Here is a 23,888-nt window from a genome sequence, read left to right as displayed (position 1 = left end):
GTTGCTAGTGCTAGTGCAGCTAGCGCGGCTTGATAAAAGGAGCCCTATATAATTGATAAGTAGTAGTAGAGTATCCTTGAAGGATACTGTTGAATCAGAACATTTACAGAATCACAATAGAGAAGTTTCAAAAATGGTAAAAGAATGCTAAGAGTGCTTAAGAGGGAAGCAGAGTAAAGATGTCAGGTTATCCCTGTCATCTTCTCAGCAGCCTGTAGATACAAGGATAAAACACAATCTGATGTGTCTGTATACAAATGCTAAAAGCCTAAAAAATAAAATAGGAGAGTTAGAGTATATAGCACTGAATGATGAGGTAGATATAATAGGCATCTCAGAGACATGGTGGAAGGAGAACAATCAATGGGATAAATTACCTGGGTATAAATTATTTTGCAAGGATAGAGTAGATCAAATTGGAAGGGGGGGAGTGTATGTGCTATATGTTAAAGTGGGAATTGAATTAAATAAAATAAAATAAACATTCTGCATGACACAGACAGCAGTGTGGAATCCATATGGATAGAAATAAAAATTCCATATGTGAAGGGAAGGAATATAAAGGTAGGGTTATACTACCGTCCTCCGGGAAAGAATGATCAGACAGATGAAGAAATATTTTCAGAGATTAGAAAGCTGGCAAACTGGGCAACAGTATCATTCTGCTCGTTGTAAGGGTGAATGCGAGCTCCCGCCTCTTGCCTGGGCTGGGCCTTGAGCATCTGCGCATGCTCAAGGCCTTCTGGCTCTAGTTCTCTCGGAGATCTCGTTCTCTCCAAGAGAATGAGAGCCAGAAGGCCTTGAATATGCGCAGATGCTCAAGGCCCAGCCCAGGAAAGAGGCGAGAGCTCGCATTCACCCTTATAACGAGCAGAAGGGGTAAGGACCGTGTTTGGGAGGAAGGGTGGGCGGATGCCGCTTTCAGCACAGGGGTGCTTTGCGGTTCTCGCGGGGGGGGGGGGCGTTCGTGTGTGTAGGGGGGGTTTGCGATACCAGTTTGGGGGGGTGCGATGCCGGTTAGAGCGGGGGGAGGGGATGATGGAGCAGCGCTGGTAGCCTCGGGGGGGAGGGGTTTGGGGTTGGTGGAACGAATCAAAGCGAGTTTCCATTCATTCCTATGGGGAAACTCGCTTTGATATACGAGTAACTTGATTTACGAGCATGCTTCTGGAATGAATTATGCTCGTAAACCAAGGTTCCACTGTATTAAATAAAACAAGAAATAGATCATATGTATAAGTCATTATATATACTATATATAAATCTATATAATTATATAAAATGTATATATCAAATGAATAAGGGGGACCAGCACATATATTACCAGCATATGATACACAGCAATCATGTTAAAATATAATGGAACTTTCAAGAGGCATCATCAGTTAAATAAATAAGAATAGTAATATATTATTAAATTCTGTTATGAATCCTGGGCATCTTTGAATTCTGTACATTGTGTATATCTTTCTAGGAGGACTGATGGGGGAATCTCCTAGTTTTTAAAGTATTTTTCATGATCTTGTGTAAGGGTACCTTAATGCATTCATTTAGTAGTGCTTCAAAATTAAGGAGTCCAAAAAATTCAGAAGGATGTTCCTCCTCTGTTTTCATTTTGATGTGCAAAGTCTTCCCCATCAGTCTTTTAAACCTAGTAAAATATATACTTTCTGGTGGAGATGTGCATTGTTGAGGAGGAGGCAAAGGATCAGAAGGTATATAGGACTCTTCTGCTGAGTATGTTGGCATCTCCTCTTCTGAGTGCATGGAGATATCTGAGTCAGACTCCTCAAAGTACTCCCTACTAGGGGATCAGGAAGTGTGTATCAAGAGACACATAAACTGTATTTCATAGGTGTGTCAAGGCAGATGAAAATGCATGCATCGAGTGGGTCCGTGCTGACTTTGATACTTGATATTGAGCAGGGGTGCGTGAATTTGTCTTCCATTGATGCTCTGATATGTCCACGGGCTGGGATATGACAGGCACGGAAGTCTTTAAAACCTATGAAGACTGTGACTATAGTAGCCCTGAAAGCTTTTGTCTGAGAATAGCCCAGATCTCCTTTTGGCGAGTTGATGTCGGTACTAGAAGAGACATTGGCATAGAAGCAGTCTTCTGTACCAGTTGATGTGGCATGGGAGACCTTGATGTTGAGGAATGCCTATGAGGAGACGATCATTTGGATGGAAGGAGAATGGTCATCCAGACATTGATGCCTAATATGCATTGAGGAAGTTGACCCTTGGGAAAAAGCAGTGGCATGCCTAAAAGGGGAAGGATGTTTGTGCTTCTTAGCTTTCTTACATGCTAAGAAGCACAAACTCAAGGAATTGATGAAGATGATGTAGAGTCTTGCCTCTGCAAGGAGCCCAATACTCAGATACAGTGCTGATGCACTCAGCGCCAATGCCAATAATGGGGTTATAGGAAGCTAAGTGTTGAATTCTGAGTCCCGCATTATGCTCAATATTGATGCTGAGGTGGTACCAAAAAGTTTATTGAACTGAAGATTTTGGGCTTTGAGTGACCTCTTTTCCAAATAAGGATGGGAAGGCACAAAAAAGTTAAAGAGTTTGGCGCGCTGAAGAGAAAATTGAAGACAGATTCTCAGATCTGTAAACAATGTCAGGCGGGAAGGCACTGGCATGTGCTCAGTATGGGCACCACCTCAAAAATTTAAAGTGACACTGCACTTTGTAGTGTCCGTACCGATTATAATCTAACCTAAATCTTAGATTTATTTACTGAACCATCTCCTAAAGTTAAGAGCTCGATTTGATTTGCATAATTAGATTACAGAATAGGACACTATTAACTTTCGTTAGAACTATTACCTAAAAAAATGTTGGATAAAGTCAGTTTTTAAGGTTTTGCAGACTTGTACACAATTGCTACTTTCTTTCATACTCGGGTAGATAAATTATTAAATGCTCTTCATAGAATTCTAGTTGCTTACAGTGGTGTTTCTCAACTCGGTCCTGGGGTACCTCCTTGCCAGTTAGGTTTTCAGGAAATCCACAATGAATATGCATAAGCTTGATTTGCATACACTACCTCCATTATATGCAAATGTCTTTCATGCATATTCATTGTGGATATCATAAAATCCTGACCGGCAAGGGGGTACTCCAGGACCAAGTTGAGAAACACTAGCTTACAGGATCCAATTTTAGATTTATATTTTGATTTTCAAGTTGTATCAATTTAGAAGGTCTAAATACCTGGACAATTTATTAGTTTTATATACTCCTCCTCATTGGTCATACTCTGAGAATTCTTCTCTTTTGGCTGTTCCATCATAAAGAGCAACCAGATTGGCTACTACACAAGTTTCTGATTTTCTGTTGCTGGTCCTATCTTCTCAAATGCACTTTGGGGTCCTTTCACTAAACCATATTAAGTACTTACTGTAATATATCTGTCAGCGTAATATATCTGTCAGTACTTACTGCAATATATCTGTCAGTGCACAACCAAGTTAAGGGGCTTTGCAGTTGTTTTGCAGTTACTGCTTGGTAAACCGTGCCTTAAGTGCATTTTCCCCATGGATTCTCTAACCGGCACCCATGTTGGCGACCGCTGATCGCGTGTCAATCAAGCAACTGCGCCAGTTAGAGAATCATGCCTCTGTAGGTGCCAATGTAGGTATGATTCACGCAGAGAGGTGCCAGAAATGTAGGTCCGTAAAATCCTGGTCTACTTTTCTGGTGCCTATCTTTGCTGCAGGATCCTGACAATAGTCCACAGCCTGTCATCAGCTGATCGCAGCAGAGGAATCCTTGATCAGCTGAGCTCGCAGGACTCCTCAAAACTGCGGCTTTGGAGAGTCCTGCCAGCTCAGCTGATCAGTGATTCCCCTATTGCAATTAACTGAACCGGCAGGGAGATCCTCAATTCCTGTCTCTCTTCCTCCCATCTACCCACCGATTCCCCCCCACTACCCTTCCAAGGAGAGACCCCTTCCCCGAGCCCGACATCCCCACACACACACCCCTTGTACCTTTTATAGAACATTGGTAGGAGGGATGCCCACTCCCTCTTACCAGCAGGCCCACCTTATCAAAATGGCAGGTCTTCCCATTCCCGGTGTACCCTGGGATGCAATAGGAGGGGCTTAAAATTCTGATTGTCCTAGGCACCTAAGGCCCCTTCCATATTTTTTTGTCAATGCTTTTAGTAGATAGAAATGATGTGGGCAATCATCTGATTATTTCTATTTTAACAGTATGCTAATTCATTTGATTTTAAGTTTTTCCATATAATTGTACGACTGTTTTGATATACTATACCTAAGTCAGCTATTAGCTACATTGACGGATATAAATGAATATATGAAATGAAAATGGAATTTTGAAATAATTTTAATTTCTGGGTTATCAATTTGATGGGAATTTTTCTTGTTCTACACTGTTAATTCTGCAGAGGGCAATCTGGCTATATTAATAAATGCTCTGTTTTACTTAAGCTATTTAGTTTTAGTATTGTTTACATTTTGTTATAATTCACTCCGAATTTTGGATGTTTAGAATGCAAATGTACATAAATAACTAACTAAAAAAAACAAACAAACAAGAGGTTTGAGAAGGTAATATGTGTTTTTTAAAACTGATTTGGGGGGTTTGTATGAGAGGTCATATTTATATATATAAAATCTATTTTATGTGCATAAATATAATTTGCATATAAAATATTTATACATGCTGAGAAATGAAATTAAATGGAAACGAACTAGGACTGCTGATATTTTATGTCAATGAACTTGTTACTGCTGAAATCTCCTCTTTTAGAAAGCCACACTAGTATTTTTAGTGCCGGCTGCCGCGGTAACAGCTCCGACACTCATAGAATTCCTATGAGAATCCGAGCTGTTACCGCGGCTTTGTAAAGGAGGAGGAAAGTGAAAAACTGGGACACGTGGTCTTTGGAGTTATACACAGAAAAATTAAGGGCTCCTTTTACAAAGGTGCGCTAGCGTTTTAGCGTGCACGCTAGCCAAAAAATTACCGCCTGTTCAAGAGGAGGCGGTAGCGGCTAGCGCGCGCTATTCCGTGCGTTAAGGCCCTAACGCACCTTTGTAAAAGGAGCCCCTAAGTCTGAAACTGCTAAGCAACTTCCTGATGTTTTCTTTTACAGTGTTTATTTGCTTTGTGTACTTTGCTTGAAGGGTGATGCTATTAAAGAAACCTCTGGACTAGTGGCATTTTATTCTGGAAAATTAATAAACTAGTACAGCAAAGGGCATTAATACGTCGCCTTGTAATAATGGTGGATTGTCTTCTGAAGTGTACCCTACACTGCTCACCAAGATCACTTAATTTTGTGACAATCGAGCAAGTAGTTTATAAACCTGTCAACGAATTCTTTCGAGAGCTTCATTAGGATCATTCTGAGATAATTTGATTTGCTGACAGCAAAGAACAAGATAGAAAGAACAGCATCTTGTCAAATGCCTGGAATCATGGTAGTGTGAATTATCTGTAAATGCCATTGGCAGATAAAATTTAACACATAACTGCCAATATATCAACAGTGTTTACAGATATTACATAGACTTATTGGTCAAAAAAGAAATGGCAGCATTAGGGCTAAAACTTGACTCTGATTTAATAATGAAGTGTCAAATTGATAAAACTTTCAGGCCTATTTTGGCTACTTACATATACTATATCTTTATAGCCAATGCTTACATCTTTTGATTTTAGAACTGTAGTTCAGGGAATGGTTATCTCTAGACTGGACTATTGTAACACACTGTACCTTGGAATAACTAAAACAAGAAGCAGTTGGTCCAAAATGCAGCAGCACAGTTGGTTATGGGTTTTGCAATAAATGAGCACATAACCCTAGTCCTTCGGAAGTTGCACTGGTTACCAGTAGCACAGAGAGTCCAATATTGTTTATCAAATGCTTTGCCATCCAATATCTTTATATTTTAAGCAATTGCTGATGTTATACTGTCCTGGGGAAGCACTGTGTTCAGAAAATGCCATATTAATTGAAACATTGATTAAAGTGTGATATGCTGAGACTAGAGTAGCTGCTTTTTGTGTGGCATTGATGGGGCAATTGGTACACACTGATGGGGCAATTACTCCTATGTGCTGACAGACTGAAATAATAAAAAAAAAATACTACCACGGGGTAGAAGGGGACGTACACAGATGGGTTAAACACTGGTTGGCAGGCAGAAAGCAAAGGGTTGGAGTAAAGGGCCAATACTCAGACTGGAGGAGGGTCACGAGCGGTGTTACGCAGGGATCAGTACTCGGACCGCCGCTGTTCAATGTATTTATAAATGACCTAGAAACAGGGACAAAGTGTGAGGTTATAAAATTTGTGGATGACACTAAACTCTGTAGCAGGGTTAGAACTGCAGAGGAATGTGAAAACGTACAAAGGGACTTGAACAAACTGGAGGAATGGGCGAATAAATGGCAGATGAACTTCAATGTAGAGAAATGCAAGGTCATGCATATAGGTAAAAAGAACCCGATGTTCAGCTACAAAATGGGGGGATTATTACTAGGGGAAAATAACCTTGAAAAAGACTTGGGTGTGCTGGTGGATACAACAATGAAGAACGGCACAATGCGCAGCGGCCTCAAAGAAAGCAAACAGAATGTTGGGTATTATTAAGAAGGGTATTACAACCAGAACGAAGGAAGTCATTATGCCGCTGTATCGTGTGATGGTGCACCCGCATCTGTGTCCAATATTGGTCACCGTACTTTAAGAAGAACATGGCGAAACTTGAGAGGGTTCAAAGAAGAGCGACAAAAATGATAAAAGGTATGGAAAACCATTCAAACGCAGACAGGTTAGAAAGGCTATGGCTCTTTTCCCTGGAGAAGCGGAGACTCAGAGGAGACATGATAGAGATTTACAAGATCATGAAGGGCATAGAGAAGGTGGAGAGGGACAGATTCTTCAGCCTATTGGGAACCACAAGAACAAGGGGACACTCGGAGAAATTGAAAGGGGACAGGTTTAGAACCAATGCTAGGAAATTCTTTTTCACTCAGAGGGTGGTGGGCACCTGGAATGCGCTTCCGGAGATTGTGATAGGACAAAATACATTAAGGGGTTTCAAAGAAGGATTGGATAAATTCCTGAAGGATGCGGGGATTGAGGGATATAGGTAGAGGTAGAGATAGAGATAGGATTATGAAATGGTATAGATTGAAGGATAAAGGGGATTGAAGGGTTTTAGACAAAGGATCACCTTACAGGTCATGGACCTGATGGGCCGCCACGGGAGCGGACTGATGGGCGCGATGGACCTCTGTTCTGACTCAGCGGAGGCAACTTCTTATGTTCTTATTGAAAACACAGCTATTTGTATCTGCTTTCATGTAAGGAAAGATTTCTATTTATACAGGCAGTAAATGGAAGTGGGCAAGAAATATCATGAAGACTCAGCCTTTTGTATTGTTATTAGGCATGTTTTATAAGTAATCTGTCTAGATATAGACGGTATATAAATTTTAAACATAAATAAATAACTCCCCCCTTTTATGAAACCGTGTTAGCGTGTTTTTATTGCCAGCCGCGGTGCTAAAAGCTCCAACGCTCATAGAATTCCTATGAGCATTAGAACTTTTACTGCCGCGGCCAGCAATAAAAAACGCTAAGGTGGATTCATAAGGGGGGGGGGTTAAATTATGTACACCATTGATGGAATACTCCTAAACTTGCTTCAAGCAATTTATTTATGCATTTTTGACCTTTAATGATCTCAGAAGGTCTATCACCTAAACCAGATTATTACAGCAGGTAACATAGCATACACAGTTTACAGTTATAACCAGGATCAAATGTTATTTGTACTATATTCAGTGGAATAATATAAAACAGCATATATAGTAAACGGAAAGGTGGTCTTCAGTTGGAAGAGAAAATAAAACACTGCAGATTTTCTATGTGTATTCAAAAATAAATGCTGCATAGTAATCCCGAAGGCTGGCATTAAAACTTTCTTTTTGGTCAATGCAGACCTGTTTTCAAAAATTTTGGGCAGCAACCATGATAACTATTATTTTGCAACTAGCTTTGTGCTTTGGAAAGATTTTACAGATTGTTTGAGGGGGTTAATAATGAGGCAAAACTTGCTACTTCTCCTCTCTCCCAATACAGGTTTATAATTCACTCCTCTTTCCATATTCCTTAAAAAAAGTCTTTTAATGAATCTTTCAAAGTCAGTACTTTTAATAAGAAGTATACTTAGTACCCATTCTGCTCAATAAACAAATAACAGGAGTTAACATTCTCTCACTATTGATTGACAGCCTAAGAGATAAAGAGCAGACAAGTGCTCTCAATGTAATAAGCCTTGCTGGGAACAGATAAGGACTGCAGTTCTAAACAGCAGAGGAGAAGCAATCCTACTACAGACCTTTGGTATTCTGCCACTGGCCTAAAAATGTGATTTATGTAACCATACTTAAGATTTAACATCTCTATCACCTCATTTATCTCTTTTAGTAATAATTATAAAGCAGGCTAATTTTGCATGCGAGAGATAACCTTCAGCAGCTGGAATGAAATAACAATCAGTTATTATATGATTAAATATCATGAGCAGTGCCAATAGGAAGCTACTTACTTTCGGTGTTGGGCAGGAAGCTGTGGAAAGGCGTGATGTGGCCTGGGCCCGTGGCGATTCTGAAGGGGTGGTGCTTAGGGATGCCGTGTCACGTGGAAGCACTTGTACTCCACGAGAAATGATGGAATCTGGAATCTGAACACGGGGAAAAAAAAAGAAAAAAACTTAACAATCTGAATAAAAACAGCATTTAAGGGATCTCAACCTTCAAATAGCATAGGAGTAACCAGAAGCTTTATGTTTTGTCTCCCCCAGCCCCTATCCCACCTTGCTCATGATTGATTTCTCAGTTCTGGTATGAAAGCATAAAAGATGTCCTGGTAGCAGCACTAACAATTCAACTTTAGCAGCTGAGAGAGAATCCAGGCTGCAGGCCAATTATTCAGCTGCATTCTTTGGCACCACAGTGCAAAATTATTCATCATTCACCTCTCCATCTTTTATATATATATTTAATTTTTATATCCAGCAATGTATTTCTTATTCTCATTAGGCCTGACTTAAGCAGCCAGAGATGCAAAACAGGTAATTAAACTTGGATCACTAGTTAAAATTATTTCTGCCAATTTTCTCTCCTCACTAGCTAAACAGATTGACTTCTTAGAAGAAATCCAGAGTCCTTGCAATATTTCCATGAACTATAAAATTCTGTTCCCCAAAGTTTTAATTATTTTATGGTAATTTAATGAGCCAGTGAGCCACATCTAACAGATCACTGTGTGCTCCCAGACCCCTCTTCTTTTGTCATAGGAGGTCCCTTCCCCCAGATAGGGACCTGGATCAGGCACAGAGGTGATTGAGCAGTGGCTAAGGTGGTGGTTGGTGAGTACTATCATGTTGGAGTGCATTGGGTTCAACTGTACTAGAAAAAAAGCAGCCTCCTTGGTAATTTGACAGGGACGCAGTTGGCACAGCTGGAAGGTGAAGGCCTACCTGGTTCTCTAAAGCATGAAACCAATAGAAATCTGGTTCATTAAGGAATATGAACTAGGAATGCATATTTAGCCAGTGACTGGCATAAACTTGGAATGCTCAGCTTACTATGGCCCCCTTTTATGAAGTTGCATTAGGCTTTTTTATTGCTAGCCATTGAGGTATTAGCTCCAACGCTCACAGAATTCCTATGAGCGTTGGAGCTAATACCGCTGCAGCCAGCGATAAAAAAGCCTAACACAGCTTTGTATAAGGGGGGTATATAAGGTGACCTGTTAGAGGTGGTATAGATAGAGAGGCAGCAGTTATACAGAATGGGCCAAAAGTAAGGTATACAGTATTTATTCATTATTTCTTTTTTAGTTTATAGGTATTGAATAGGTATAATACAGTACTGAATGATAATCAAGTAAAAGTGAAACAATGTAACTGATACAACTTCACACAAATATTATTTGTGACACCTGTAAAATATAAAGAAATGAATAAATACAGGTAGTCGTCGACTTATGACCTATCTAAGTTACGACTGTTCGACCTTACAATGCGACTTCCGCTCTCCGAAGTCTCGCTAAGCAGCGTGATAACATACGCAGGGGTGTTGCCCCAAATGAGTTTGTGCCTTGTTGTTTTGGCGATTTCATGTAGTAACAATGACAACGAAGAGGAAATTGTCTCTGTCCACTCCTCAGCCTTCCAAAAAGGAAAGAAAGGCCATAGATCTAGACACCAAAATGATGATAATAAAACAGTATGAAGGAGGAAAGAAAGTGAATGCAATCGCATGTGATATAAAGTTATCACACTCTACTGTGTCGACTATTATAAAGGACAAAAATAGAATTTGTGAAGCTGTGAAAGGTTCTGCACCTTTGAGGTCAACAGTGATTCCTAAGCAACGTACTGAACCCATCGATGAAATGGAGAAATTGTTAAACATTTGGATGGACGATCAGATTCAAAAGCGGACGCCCTTAAGCCTCTTTACAGTACAGTCAAAGGCTAGAAGTCTGTTTGGGACTTTAAAGGAACGTGCTGTAGAAGACTACAGTCAAGAATTTGTGGCAAGTACTGGTTGATTTAAGAGGTTTAAAAATAGATTCCAGTTGCATAATGTTCGGGTGACTGGATAAACAGCGAGTGCAGATGAGGAAGGAGCTAAAAAGTTTGTTGATAGTTTAGAAGAGATAATCAAGGGGAGGGTTACCTGGCAGAGCAAATTTTTAATGTGGATGAAACAGGGATATATTGGAGGCGGATGCTAGGACGCACTTACATCCACAAAGAAGCCAAAAGCATACCAGGATTTAAAGCACACAAGGATAGACTCACTCTACTGCTCGGAGGAAAAATCAGTGGGTTCAAGCTGAAGCCCTTATTAATTTACCATTCTGAAAATCCACGTGCATTTAAGAATGTGAACAAGCACACTTTGCCAATTTATTATAGATCAAGCCGTAATGGATGAACCAGGCTTTATTTGAGGATTGGTACAGTAATTGTTTTATTCCTCAAGTGCGTGAGTACTGTTTGGAGAAAGGAATCCCCTTCAAAATTTTATTGTTGCTTGATAATGCGCCTGAACATCCACATCACTTAGCTGATCTCTATCCCAATGTGAAAGTGTTATTTTTGCCCCCGAACACTACACCACTTATTCAACTGACGGACCAAGGGGCCATTGCTACTTTGAAGACAAACTATCTCAGAACCACTTTCGCCATAGCTGCTACAGATGCCGATCCTGAACTATCACTACATGACTATTGGAAACAGTATAACATTCTTAAGTGTATAAAAAATCTTGCTTCTGCTTGGGACTCAGTGACGGAAAAGTGCATGGAAGAAGTGTGTTAAGCGCTATGGGGCTCATAATTGAAAGAGAAAAACGTCCAAAAATCGGCCTAAGTCGGCACTTGGACGAACATTGTCAAAATACGTCCAACTGCCGATAATAAAAACGGGTTTTGGACGTATATCTAAATGACCTAGGCTTCATAGTGCCGCTGAATGACCATAATTAAACGGGGCATTTCAGGAGGAGTGTCGAGAGCGAGATTTGGGCAGGACGTGGGCAGACTTAGATTTAGTCGTACTGCATGTATAACCAAAAGTTATACAGCCCTGGATCGATGGAACTTGGACGTTGTGACTTAGACCATTTAAAACATGGTCTAAGTCATTTAAATCCACCTAAAGTGACCATATAAGCACTGCAAACACATAATACAGACCCCCACACACTACCCCAGTGATCACCGATCACCCCCTAAAAATATTAATCACAACTTGAAAATTGTGCCTCCAGACCATCATCACCTGGCAGCCTGGAATAGGAAAGCCTAGTCGTGCTGCACAGATGCGTCTTAAGCCATCTTGGGAGTGGGTTAGGGACCCATGGAGAGGAGGACCCATGCCCATAAGCCCCTGTAATCACTGCATTGATATTGAAACATGTGCACTCCTCTATACACCCCAAAACCCTTTTTTACTGGCATATAAGAGGCTCCTACAGCCATAAGGGCTATTGGGGTGGTAGATAAGTGAGTCTATGGGATTCTGGAGGTGGTTTGGGGGGTTCACCATCACCTATAAGGGAGCTGTAGTGAGGAGAAGACAAGGCATCCTTTTTGTGAAGTTCACAGCAGTGCCCTATAAGGTACCCCACTATTTAGGGGTCATGTCTGGGTGTTCAGTCCATCACTTTGCAGACCCCTCCCACATCCAACGGGGCTTGTTCTAGGCATTTTTGTCTTGGACGAAAAGTTAGACGAAAATGTGGTATAAAAGATGGACGATTTAGCGATTTGGACGATCAGATTGATAGGACGTATACTTAGACGATTTTTGAAACGAAAAAAAATGTGGACATATTTTTCGAAAATGTGTCCTAAGCAGTTTTTTACTTTGGACGACTTGTGACTTAGACGAAAACGGACTTAGACGTTCCTTTTGATTATGCCCCTCCAAGTGAATACCTTTGCTGGATTTAACAGTGAACAAGAACTTGATGAGATTCGTGACGAAATAGTGAAACTGTCAAAAGACCTTTCATTGGAATGTGAAATGGAAGATGTTGAGGAGTTGCTAGACCGGGAATCAGGGGAACTTATGAATGAAGAGCTGATAGAATTAGAAGAAGAAAGAGTGGCGGAAGAAAAAATAAGAGAATTAGAGAAAGACCAAGAGGATGAGGCGCCACAACGAATGTTTACCACAAAGGGATTGTCAGAAGGTTTAGCTCTACTGAATAAACTCCTCGCCCATTTTGAAGTCATGGACTCAAACATTGAACGATTTGCAAGGATTGAACGGATGGCATGCAACACATTTTGTCCTTATTGTGAAATTTATGAAGAGAAAAAAGAAAACAATTCAGACGCAGCTCACTATGTTTATGAAAAGAGCAACTCCACCCATCACTGGGTCCGCAGCCTCGCCTGATGAAGGAGATATTGACAATCCGCAGCCAAGTACCAGTGATGCCATGACTTAAATGTACTTTACTGTACTGAATTTCTTATTTTTGTTTGGTTTTCCACAATTGTATTGTTGTTTGACTTAGAAAGAAAGAAAATGTTGTTAATAGATTGCTTTAAGATGATTAAAATGATTAAAATATCATTACTCAGTGTAATATTCTTGCCTTAATTTAACATAGACAGACTTACGTCCTGATCCACTTACGACCTAGCAGTCGGAACCAATTGTGGTCGTAAGTCGACGACTGCCTGTACTGTATACCTACTTTTGGCCTACCCTGTATGTATGTAGCCAGAAACCTTTTTTCTATTAATTGCCTCCTGACATTCTACCTAAATTATTCTGAGAATTAACATAGTATACAGAGGGGAACTTATATCAAGGAATTCTACACTGGTATTTCTGCCATTAAAATTCATTCTTTTTCTAGAAAGGTTCACACACAAGACAAATGCAGCAACTGAATGATGTATTGTACTGAAGTTAAGTCTACCTATGGATACTTTGAAATTGAGTAATAATGTACAGAAAAAAATTTCCTGATATACACACTAGGGATTTTGTTGACCAATATTTCAGAAGTAAAGTTAGCAGGGAAGATGCAGTCTCTAGTTGCAATTAAGCACATACCTTATTTGCACTAAGAACAGAGTACACTATGGGGGTCTTTTACTAAGGCACGCTAGCCGATTTAGCTAGCGCACCTTAGTAAAAGACCGCCTAAGCTGAAATGATATACATGGAGTGTATCCAAATCTTTTTTTTAAACCCCACTAAGTTAACTGATATCCTCACATTCTCTGGCAACAAATTTCAGAGTTTAAATACGTGTGAAGATATGTATATTTTCTCCAGTTTGTTTGGGTGGAAGGAGTGGCCTAGTGGTTAGAGCTATGGCCTCAGCACCCAGAGGTTGTGGGTTCAAAACCCATGCTGCTCCTTGTGACCCTGGGCAAGTCACTCAATCCTCCATTGCTCCAGGTACATGAGATAGATTTTGAGCCCACCAGGACAGATAGGGAAACTGTTTGAGTACCTGATTATAAATTGCTTAGATAACCTGATAGGCAGTATATAAATACCTAAATCAATCAATCAATTTTAAGTCTACTACTTAGTAGCTTCATCGCATGTCCTCTAGGCCTAGTATTTTTGGAAAGAGTGAACAAGCGATTCACATCTACCCTTTCCACTCCACTCATTATTTTATAAACCTCAATCATATCACCCCTGAGCCGTCTCTTCTTCAAGCTGAAGAGCCCTAGCCACTTTAGGCTCATAAGGAAGCCGTCCCATCCCTTTTATAATTTTTGTCGCCCTTCTCTGTACCTTTTCTAATTCTGCTATATCTTTTTTGAGATACGGCAACTAGAACTGCATACAGTATTCGAGGTGTGGCCTTACCATTGAGCAATATAAGAGCATTATAACATTTACATCTTTGTTTTCCATTCTTTTCCTGATAATTCCTAACATTCTATTTGCTTTCTTAGTAGTCGCTACACATTGAGCTGAGCGTTTCAACGTATCCTCAACAATGACAGATCCTTTTCCTGAGCAGTGACTCCTAACACAGAACCCAGCATCACATAACTATAGTTTGGGTTCCTCTTTCCCACATGCATCACTTTGCACTTGCTCACATTAAATGCTATCTGCCCTTTTGACACCCAGTCTTCCAGTCTCAAAAGGTCCTCTTGTGATTTTTCACAATCCTCTTGCGATTTAACAACTTTAAACAACTTTGTGTCATCAGCAAATTTAATTATCTCACTAGTTATTCCCATCTCTAGATCATTGATAAATATGTTAAAAAGCAGCTGTCCAAGCACAGACCCTTGGGGAACCCCACTATTTACTCTCATTTTTGGTGAACCCCACTATTTACCCTTCTCCATTGAGAATATTGACCATTTAAATCCACTCTCTGTTTTCTGTCTTTCAACCAGCTCTCAATCCATAAAAGGACATTGCCTCCTATCCCATGACTTTCTAATTTCCTCAGATGTCTTTCATGAGGTACTTTGTTAAATGCCTTTTGAAAATCCAAATACAGACTATCAACTTGTTTCATCTTTATCCACAAAGAAATGCAGCAGATTGGTGAGGCAAGATTTTCCTTGACTAAAACCATGCTGGCTTTCTCTCATTAACCCATGTTTATGTATATATTGTCATTTTGCTCTTTATAATAGTCTCTACCATTTTGCCCGGCACTGACATCAGAAACAATGGTCTATAATTTCCCGTATCATTTCTGGAACCCTTTTTAAAATTCGGTGTCACATTGGCCACCCTTCAGTTTTCTGGTACTATGCTTTTTTTTTTTTTTAAGAAAAATTACAAGTTACTAACAATAGCTCTGCAAGTTCATTTTTCAATTCTATCAGCACTCAGGGATGTATACCATCCGGTCCAGGTGATTTGCTACTGTTCAGTTTGTCAAATTGACCCATTACATCATCCAGTGTAACAGAGATATGTACAAGTTTCTCTGATTCATCAGAATTAAATGCAATTTCTGGTACCGGTATATCTACCATATCTTCCTCAGTAAAGACCAAGACAAAGAATTCATTCTTTGTCTTCCCTGAGGTCATCTAGCGGTCCAAAAATTTCCCTTCCCGACTTATTGCTTTTAATATACCTAAAAAGGTTTTTACGGTGTGTTTTTGCTTCCAGCGCAATTTTTTTTTTAAAGATCTCTCTTTGCCTTCCTTATTAGTGCCTTGCATTTGACTTGACATTACTTGTGTTGTTTATTTTCAGCCAGATCCCATTTTCTGAAGTATTCTCTTTTAGCTCTAATAGCTTCCTTCCCCTCACTCGTTAACCACGCTGGCTGTCATTTGGTCTTCTTTCCCCCATTTTTAATACATGGAATATATGTATTCTGGGCTTCCAGGATGTATATTTTTTACCCTTTTCAGCTGTACCTTTAAGTTTCTTTTTTTTTTTTTTTTTACAATTCTCCTCAAGTTATCATAGTCTCCTTTTTAAAGTTAAGTGCTGTAGTATTGGATTGCCTGTGTAAACTTATTCCAGCCCCAGCACCATTATCTCCCCCACCAATTTATGCACTCCACTAAGAACTAGATCTAGAATTGCTTCACTTCTAGTCAGTTCCTGAATCAGCTGCTGCATAAAGCAGTCCTTGATTTCATCAAGGAATTTTATCTCCCTAGCATGCCCTGATGATACATTTGCCCAATCAATATCAGGGTAGTTGAAATCCCCCATTATTACTGTGTTATCCAGTTTGTTAGCCTCTCTAATTTCTGATAACATTTCAGCATCTGTTCGTTCATCCTGGTCAAGCGGACGGTAGTACACTCCTATCACTATCAGAAGAACGCAACCTTGATAAATTTAAGATTAATTTAAAAACTTTTCTTTTTAAAGACACTTTTGATAATTAATTATCTCTCTTTGTTTTATTTATCTTGTTGATTATGATTATGGAATTTTATATCCCCTACCTTTTTCCTTGATTGTTCTACTTTTAATATTTTGTAGTTCACTTCCCTTTTCCCCCTCTTTTCTTGTTTGTTAAGTTTATTAATAGTCCTGTTCGGACCTAAGTTTATGTTAAGTATTGTATTATTCCCTAAATACTGTAATTTTATTATTATGTCCATCGCTTTGAATTATGATTAAGTGATTAATCAAAAACACTAATAAACTTGAAACTTGAACTTGAAACTATCCTTTTCTCCCTTACACATGGAATTTCTACCCATAGGAATTTCAAGGTGCGTTTCTGCTCCTGTAGAATTTTGAGTCCGTTCAATTCATGGTTTTCCTTAACATATAATGCTATGCTTCTACTGATTCGATCCTGTGTTAGTATGAAAAATCAGCTTGGAGAAATTGTCACAGAAAGTCCAATGGGAAAAAAATCGTAAGTATTACATAGTAAAATAGTAAATGACAGCAGATAAAGACATTAATGGTCCATCCAGTCTGCCCAATAGTTACACATTATAAATTCATGATTAAATCAAATCATCTTGTTCTTTGATATTTCTGGGCCATAGACCATAGACATCTGGCTGGTACTGTTCTTAGGTTCCAACTACTAGAGATACCATCAAAGTTCACTCCAACCACTTTGTCTTTATATTCAAAATTACTGGAGTTCCTGTCAAAGCTCTCCCGAGTCCATCCTACACTGAATTGAAATATACAGGACAAAGACCATGCAAGTCTGCCCAGTACTAGCCTTAGTTCTTCAATTTATACCATTCATTTTCTAAATAAAGATCCTCTGTGTTCATCCCATGCTTTTTAAAATTTTGTCACCACCTTTCTTGGGAGGGCATTCCAAGCATCAACCACTCTCTGTGAAAAAGAATTTCCTAACATTATTCTTAAGTCTATCACCCTACAACCTCAATTTATGCCCTCTAGTTTTATAATTTTTCCCTTCTCTGGAAAAGATTTGGCTCTATATTAATAGAAACATGGATTCATGATGGCAGATAAAAGCCAAATGGCCCATCCACAGCATCCACTAACTCTTTATCTCCTTAAGAGATCCCACATTCTTTTCCAGAGAAAGGAAAATGGTAAAACCAGAGGACATAATTTGAGGTTGAGGGGTGGTAGATTCAAAGGCAATGTTAGGAAATTCTACTTTACGGAGAAGGTGGTGGACGCCTGGAATGCGCTCCCGAGAGAGGTGGTGGAGAGTAAAACTGTGACTGAGTTCAAAGAAGCGTGGGATGAACACAGAGGATCTAGAATCAGAAAATAATATTAAAAATTGAACTAAGGCCAGTACTGGGCAGACTTGCACGGTCTGTGTCTGTATATGGCCATTTGGTAGAGGATGGGCTGGGGAGAGCTTCAATGGCTGGGAGGGTGTAGATGGGCTGGTGTTGGTTTTATCGGAGATTTCAGCAGTAGGAACCCAAGCACAGTACCGGGTAGAGCTTTGGATTCTTGCCCAGAAATAGCTAAGAAGAAAAAATTTAAAAATTTAAATTGAATCAGGTTGGGCAGACTGGATGGACCATTCGGGTCTTTATCTGCCATCATCTACTATGTTACTATGTATGCCTGTTACGCTTTCATGAATTCAGACACAATCTTTGTTTCCAACACCTCTACTGGGAGACTATTCCATGCACCTGTCACCCTTTCTGTAAAAATGTATTTCCTTAGATTACTCCTGAGCCTATCATTTCTTAACTTCATTCTGTGCCCTCTCACCTATATGGAGCTTGCTAAAAAAGAGGCAGCTGATAAAGTAGCATCGGCTGCCTCTTTCTTAGCATCTGCTAAGAAAGGCTTCGAATTGTTTAAGGAATACATCCACCCTGTGATCTTGTGCATCTTTTAATATTACTCTCTCTTCACTAGGGAAGGAAGTACAGTTAGTAACCTGCACTACCAGGGAATCCAGCTTTGGTTGGACAAATAACTGAGAATTCAGGAGGCATAGCGTAAAGCTTTGTCATAGTCATAGCCACCCATAGGGAGCCCGCCGGGGGTCTCCCAATGCTCTGTAATTAAGAAAGTGAGATCAGGATGTGAGGGAAAAAAGAAATCTGAGTTTGAGAAGCTCTCATAAAAGAGCTGTGTAGCAGCTGCCTGTGGAGAATCTAGTTTTAATTCTCTCAGTGTCTTTGAAATAAGCTCCAACAAGGCTGTCGATTTAAACAGAAAGTGTACAGTCAGGTCTTCCTCCTGGTCCAGTGCTACTACTGCCTCTTGACTCATGGTCCTTTGCCCATGCTTCCACATCTTCCATAATAGAAGATGCACTCTGGGACAGCAGGCATAGATTCAGTCTCCCAGTCCTTATCTGACTGGGCTTCTGAATCCTGTCCGGGGACTTCCACTTGAGGGTGCGCATTTGAAGTGGGCAAACTCCCTTGCACATCCACTGGCACTCCTTCTGCCGGAGCTTGGGAACCCTGACAATTTAAGTAGGCTGTCCACATTAGACTTACAAAATCAGGGGTAAAATCCTGACTAGAGGGCCCCATGGATCCCTTCAGGGCTTCTCGTAGTCTCCTCTTGGGCTTTGTGGCATCCACACACCTGAGCTTTACCCGATTGCTATCCACAGACTCTTGAGGGGATTTTTTCCCCAGACAAAGGAGCCATCTGTAATCCCCCAGGGGTTCCAGGAGAGGCTATGCTGAAGGCTCCTGCCCTCTCTAATGTGCCCAGTGGCATATGGCACATGGACACTCAATCAAGCATCTAGCGCAAATCAGGCATGATATATGGGTATCACAGTCTGAGGAGTCCATCCCAAGTAAGTTTTGCAAAATTGAAGGGTTTTGAGGCAGATGGAGGTTTTTAAACAAAAATTGGGACATCCAAGATGGCTACCGTGGCAGCTTGGCCACACCAAAAAGGGCCCAGGTAAACCCAAAAGAAAGGTCAAAAATTCTGGAAAGGGGTTTTTGGAGTTGGGGGACCTTAAATCCAGTCCCAGAAATGCTTGAAACATGCAATTTTAGACCCCTACTGATTTTCCCATAGGCTACAATAACCTGCCCTCTCAGTATATTGTGCTAGTGCTAGCCTGCTTCAGTAGTTACAGGAGTTGGAATCTGGAGAAGACACTGCCTCAGTCAGCCAAATCGAATCAATGTGTTGTGATCTTCAGACTGCTAGTCAAACCAAAGTCAGACAGAGATCTCAAGCACTATGGAGCTACACAACAAGAGGGGAGAAAATGCAGCTGGCACCCGCCAAAGCCTGACTGGACCACCACGGGGGCCAAACAGAAACATAGAAACATGATGGCAGATAAAGGCCAAATGGCACATCTAGTCTGCCCATCTGCAGTACCCATTATCTCTTTCTCTCTCCGAGAGATCCCATGTGCCTATCCCAGGTCCTCTTGAATTCAGACACAGTCTGTCTCCACCATCTCTTCTGGGAGACTGTTCCATGCATCTACCACCCTTTCAGTAAAAAAGTATTTCAATAGTTTACTCTGGAGCCTATCACCTCTTAACTTCATCTTATGCTCTCTCATTGCAGGGTTTCCTTTCAAATTAAAGAGACGTTACGTAGGTATTTAAACGTCTCTATCATATCTCTCCTCTTCCGCCTTTCCTCCAAAGTATACAGATTGAGATATTTAAGGCTGTCCCCATATGCCTTATGATGAAGACCACATACCATTTTAGTAGCCTTCCTCTGGACCGACTCCATCATTTTTATATCTTTTTGAAGGTGTGGTCTCCAGAACTGTACGCAATATTCTAAATGAGGTCTCATCAAAGTCTTACACAGGGGCATTAATACCTCCTTTTTCCTACTAGCCATACCTCTCCCTATGCAACCTAGCATCCTTCTAGCTTTCACCGTCACCTTTTCAACTTGTTTGGCCACCTTAAGATCATCACATACAATCTCACCCAAATCCCACTCTTCTGTTGTGCACTTAAGCTCTTCACTCCCTAATCTGTATCGTTCCCTCGGGTTTTTGCAGCCCAAATGCATGACCTTGCATTTCTTAGCATTAAATTTTAGCTGCCAAATTTCAGAACATTTTTCAAGCTTCGCTAGATCTTTCTTCATGTTATTCACACCATACGATGTGTCTACTCTATTGCAGATTTTCGTATCATCCACAAAGAGGAAAATCTTACCCGACAACCCTTCAGCAATATCGTTTATAAAAATGTTAAAAAGAACAGGCCCAAGAACAGAACCTTGAGTTACACCACTGGTAACATCCCTTTCCTCAGAGTGATCTCCATTGATCACTACCCTCTGTCACATTCCACTCAACCAGTTCTTGACATAGCCCATCATTTTGGGACCCATACTCTATTTATTAGATGTCTGTGTGGAACACTGTCAAAGGCTTTGCTAAAATCTAAATACATCACATCTAGCGCACATCCTCTATCCAATTCTCTGGTCACCCAGCCAAATAAATTGATCAGATTTATCTGACAAGACCTACCTGTAGTGAATCCATGTTCCCTCCGATCCTGTAATCCACAGGATTCCAGAAACTTGAGCATGCTCTGTTTTAAAAGTGTTTCCATTAATTTGCTTACCACAGAAGTTAGACTTACCGGTCTGTAATTCCCTACTTCTTTCTTACTTCCACTTTTGTGGAAAGGGACCACTTCCGCCCTTCACCAATCCTCTGTTATCATTCCTGACTCTAGAGACTCGAAAAGGTCAGTCAACGGAGCTACCAGAACTTCCCTAAATTCCTTCAGCAACCTAGGATGTACATCATCCGGCCCCATTACTTTGTTTACCTTTATTTTAGCTAGCTCCTCACGAACACAACCCTCTAAAAATCGATTAGGGTCTATTATTCCTTCATCCCTATTCATAGTTGTCTTCTGCGGTCCTGCTCTCGGCTCTTCAGCTGTGAACACAGAACAGAAATATCTGTTGAGAAATTTGGCCTTTTCTTTATCAGCTTCTACATATTCCTCCCTTTCACCTTCGAGTCTCACAATGCCAGTTTTGCACTTCTTCCTATGACTAATATATCTAAAAAAAAAAAATGTCTAGTCTCCCCATTTTACCGTGTCAGCTATTTTTTTCTTCCATTTGCATCTTTGCTTTCCTTAACTTTCCCAGATATTTTTTGCCTGTCTTCCTCTTTCTGCAATCTTCTGTAGTTTATGAAAGCTAACCTCTTATTCCTTACCTTCTCAGCTATTACTTTTGACAACTAAAGTGGCCATCTTTACCTCTTACTTTTACTTACTTGCCTCACAAAAAGTTTGTTGCCTTTAAAATCGCTCCTTTCAGTTTTGACCACCACATTTCCACTCCTTCCAGACGTTCCCATCCAGACAATAATTCTTTGACGTAAACCCCCATCCGAACAAAGTTAGTTTTTTAAAAGTCTAAAACAGGGCTGCCCAAGTCTAGTCCTCAAGATCTACTGGCAGGCCAGGTTTTCAGGATATCCATAATGAACATGCATGAGAGAGATTTGCATACCAAGAAGGCAGTGCAGGCAAATCTCTCTCATGCATATTCTTTGTGGATATCCTGAAAACCTGGCCTGCCAGTAGATCTCGAGGACCAGACTTGGGCAGCCCTGGTCTAGAACCTTTGCTTTTGAATGAGCCCTTTCTATACCCATCTTAATATTAAACTGTACCATGCAGTGATCACTAGATGCTAGATGATCACCCACTGCAACTTCAGAAACACTTTCCCTGTTTGTAAGCACTAAGTCCAGTATGATCCCATCCCGCGTGGGTTCCATTACTAACTGCTGGAATAGTTCTCCTTGTAGATAATCCAAAATCAAGTTTCAAGTTTATTCATATAGTTGATTAAACGCTTATCCTAGGATACTAAGCGTTGTACAATGATAATAAAAACTTTTATAGACAAACAAATAAGTCAGACAGTTTTCTTACTTAACTATTAAGACCTTAGTGGTACAGTGGGAGGGGAGGGAGGGGAGAACTACAATATTTATCAAGGAAAGATACATAAAAGGAAAGTACATTAGGGTAGGGAAAAGTTAACAAATTTGCTGGACTAAATCAAATAGTCAATTATAGGCATCTTTAAAAATAAAACATTTTAGATTGCTTTTGAACTTCTGTATATTTTGTTCAGATCTTATATATAGGAAGAGAATTCCAAATCATAGGCGCAGTTACCGAGAAGATTGTGGTACGGCGAGTACCTATTATCCTTAGAGATGGGACACTAAGGCCCTGATTCTCCAAAGTGCCGTCCCGATTTTAGGCAGCTGTAGGCGTCCTACAGCCGTCTAATCAGCCAATCGGGATGCATGTTTTTAAAAAAAATGCTCCCCAGGCAGGCCTGAAGGCGCCTCCAGGAGCCTAGGGAGACCCGCAAGATGCCTAAGCTCGCCTAAGGGCCTTAGGCGAACCTAGGCGGCCCTACGCGTCTCCCTAGTAGAGGAGAAGCTTAAAATGTAGGCCAGCAAAATGCTGGTCTACATTGTAAGTAGACGCGGCCGCTATACTTATCGCGGCAAGGGATCTCTCTGCCGCGATAAGTATAGCGGGCCGCGGCTTGTCCGATCGCTGGCAGGAAGGGTGCCCAATCCCTCCTGCCTGAAGACGCAACCTCCCCCCCCCCAACAATATCGATTGCTGGCAGGAAGGGTGCCCAATCCCTCCTGCCCGTAGACGAACCCTCCCCCCCCGACAATATCGATCGCTGGCAGGAGGGTGCCCAATCCCTCCTGCCCGAAGACGCACCCTCCCTCCCCCCCCGGCACTAACAACCCCCAAACCTCCACCCCACCAAACTAACCTGTTCTTACGGCCAGATGGGTCTTGCCCGTCCAGCTGGCAGGCACGCCTGGTCGAAATGAGGCGGGCCCGCCCCTTCCTGGCCCATCCCGCCGAAGTCTAAGGCCCGATTGGCCCAGGCTCTAGAAGCCTGGACCAATCAGGCCTTAGGCATAGCGGGTCCGCCCAACCCACTTAATCTAAGGCCTGATTGGCCAATCAGACCTTAGACTTAGTGGGGATGGGCGGACCCGCTATGCCTAAGGCCTGATTGGTCCAGGCTTCTAGAGCCTGGGCCAATCAGGCCTTAGACTTCGGCGGGATGGGCCAGGAAGGGGCGGGCCCACCTCATTTCGACCAGGCATGCCTGCCGGCTGGACGGGCAAGACCCATCTGGCCGTAAGAACAGGTTAGTTTGGTGGGGTGGAGGTTTGGGGGTTGTTAGCGCCGGGGGGGGGGAGGGAGGGTGCGTCTTCGGGCAGGAGGGATTGGGCACCCTCCTGCCAGCGATCGATATTGTCGGGGGGGGGAGGGTGCATCTTTGGGCAGGAGGGATTGGGCACCCTTCCTGCCAGCGATCGGACAGGCCGCGGCCCGCTATACTTATAGCGGCAGAGAGATCCCTTGCCGCGATAAGTGT

The 23,888-nt window shown here is 41.3% G+C and overlaps 1 protein-coding gene across 13 annotated transcripts in view; it reads right to left on the bottom strand.

Moving 5' to 3' along the window:
* Window positions 1-23,888, bottom strand: part of GPHN (gephyrin) — a 798,948-nt gene that overhangs the window by 323,008 nt on the left and 452,052 nt on the right. For all 13 annotated transcript variants that reach the window (XM_033950742.1, XM_033950736.1, XM_033950737.1 and 10 more), the window contains one exon: window positions 8,607-8,741. In XM_033950742.1, coding sequence (XP_033806633.1) covers window positions 8,607-8,741 — 135 coding nt within the window. The remainder of the gene's footprint in view (window positions 1-8,606; window positions 8,742-23,888) is intronic.

Source organism: Geotrypetes seraphini, chromosome 7 (assembly GCF_902459505.1).
Source record: "Geotrypetes seraphini chromosome 7, aGeoSer1.1, whole genome shotgun sequence".
In the NCBI taxonomy this organism is placed as follows: Eukaryota; Metazoa; Chordata; class Amphibia; order Gymnophiona; family Dermophiidae; genus Geotrypetes; species Geotrypetes seraphini.
The sequence above is the reverse complement of the archived record's forward strand: the minus strand, read 5'-3'. Positions and strand labels throughout refer to the sequence as shown.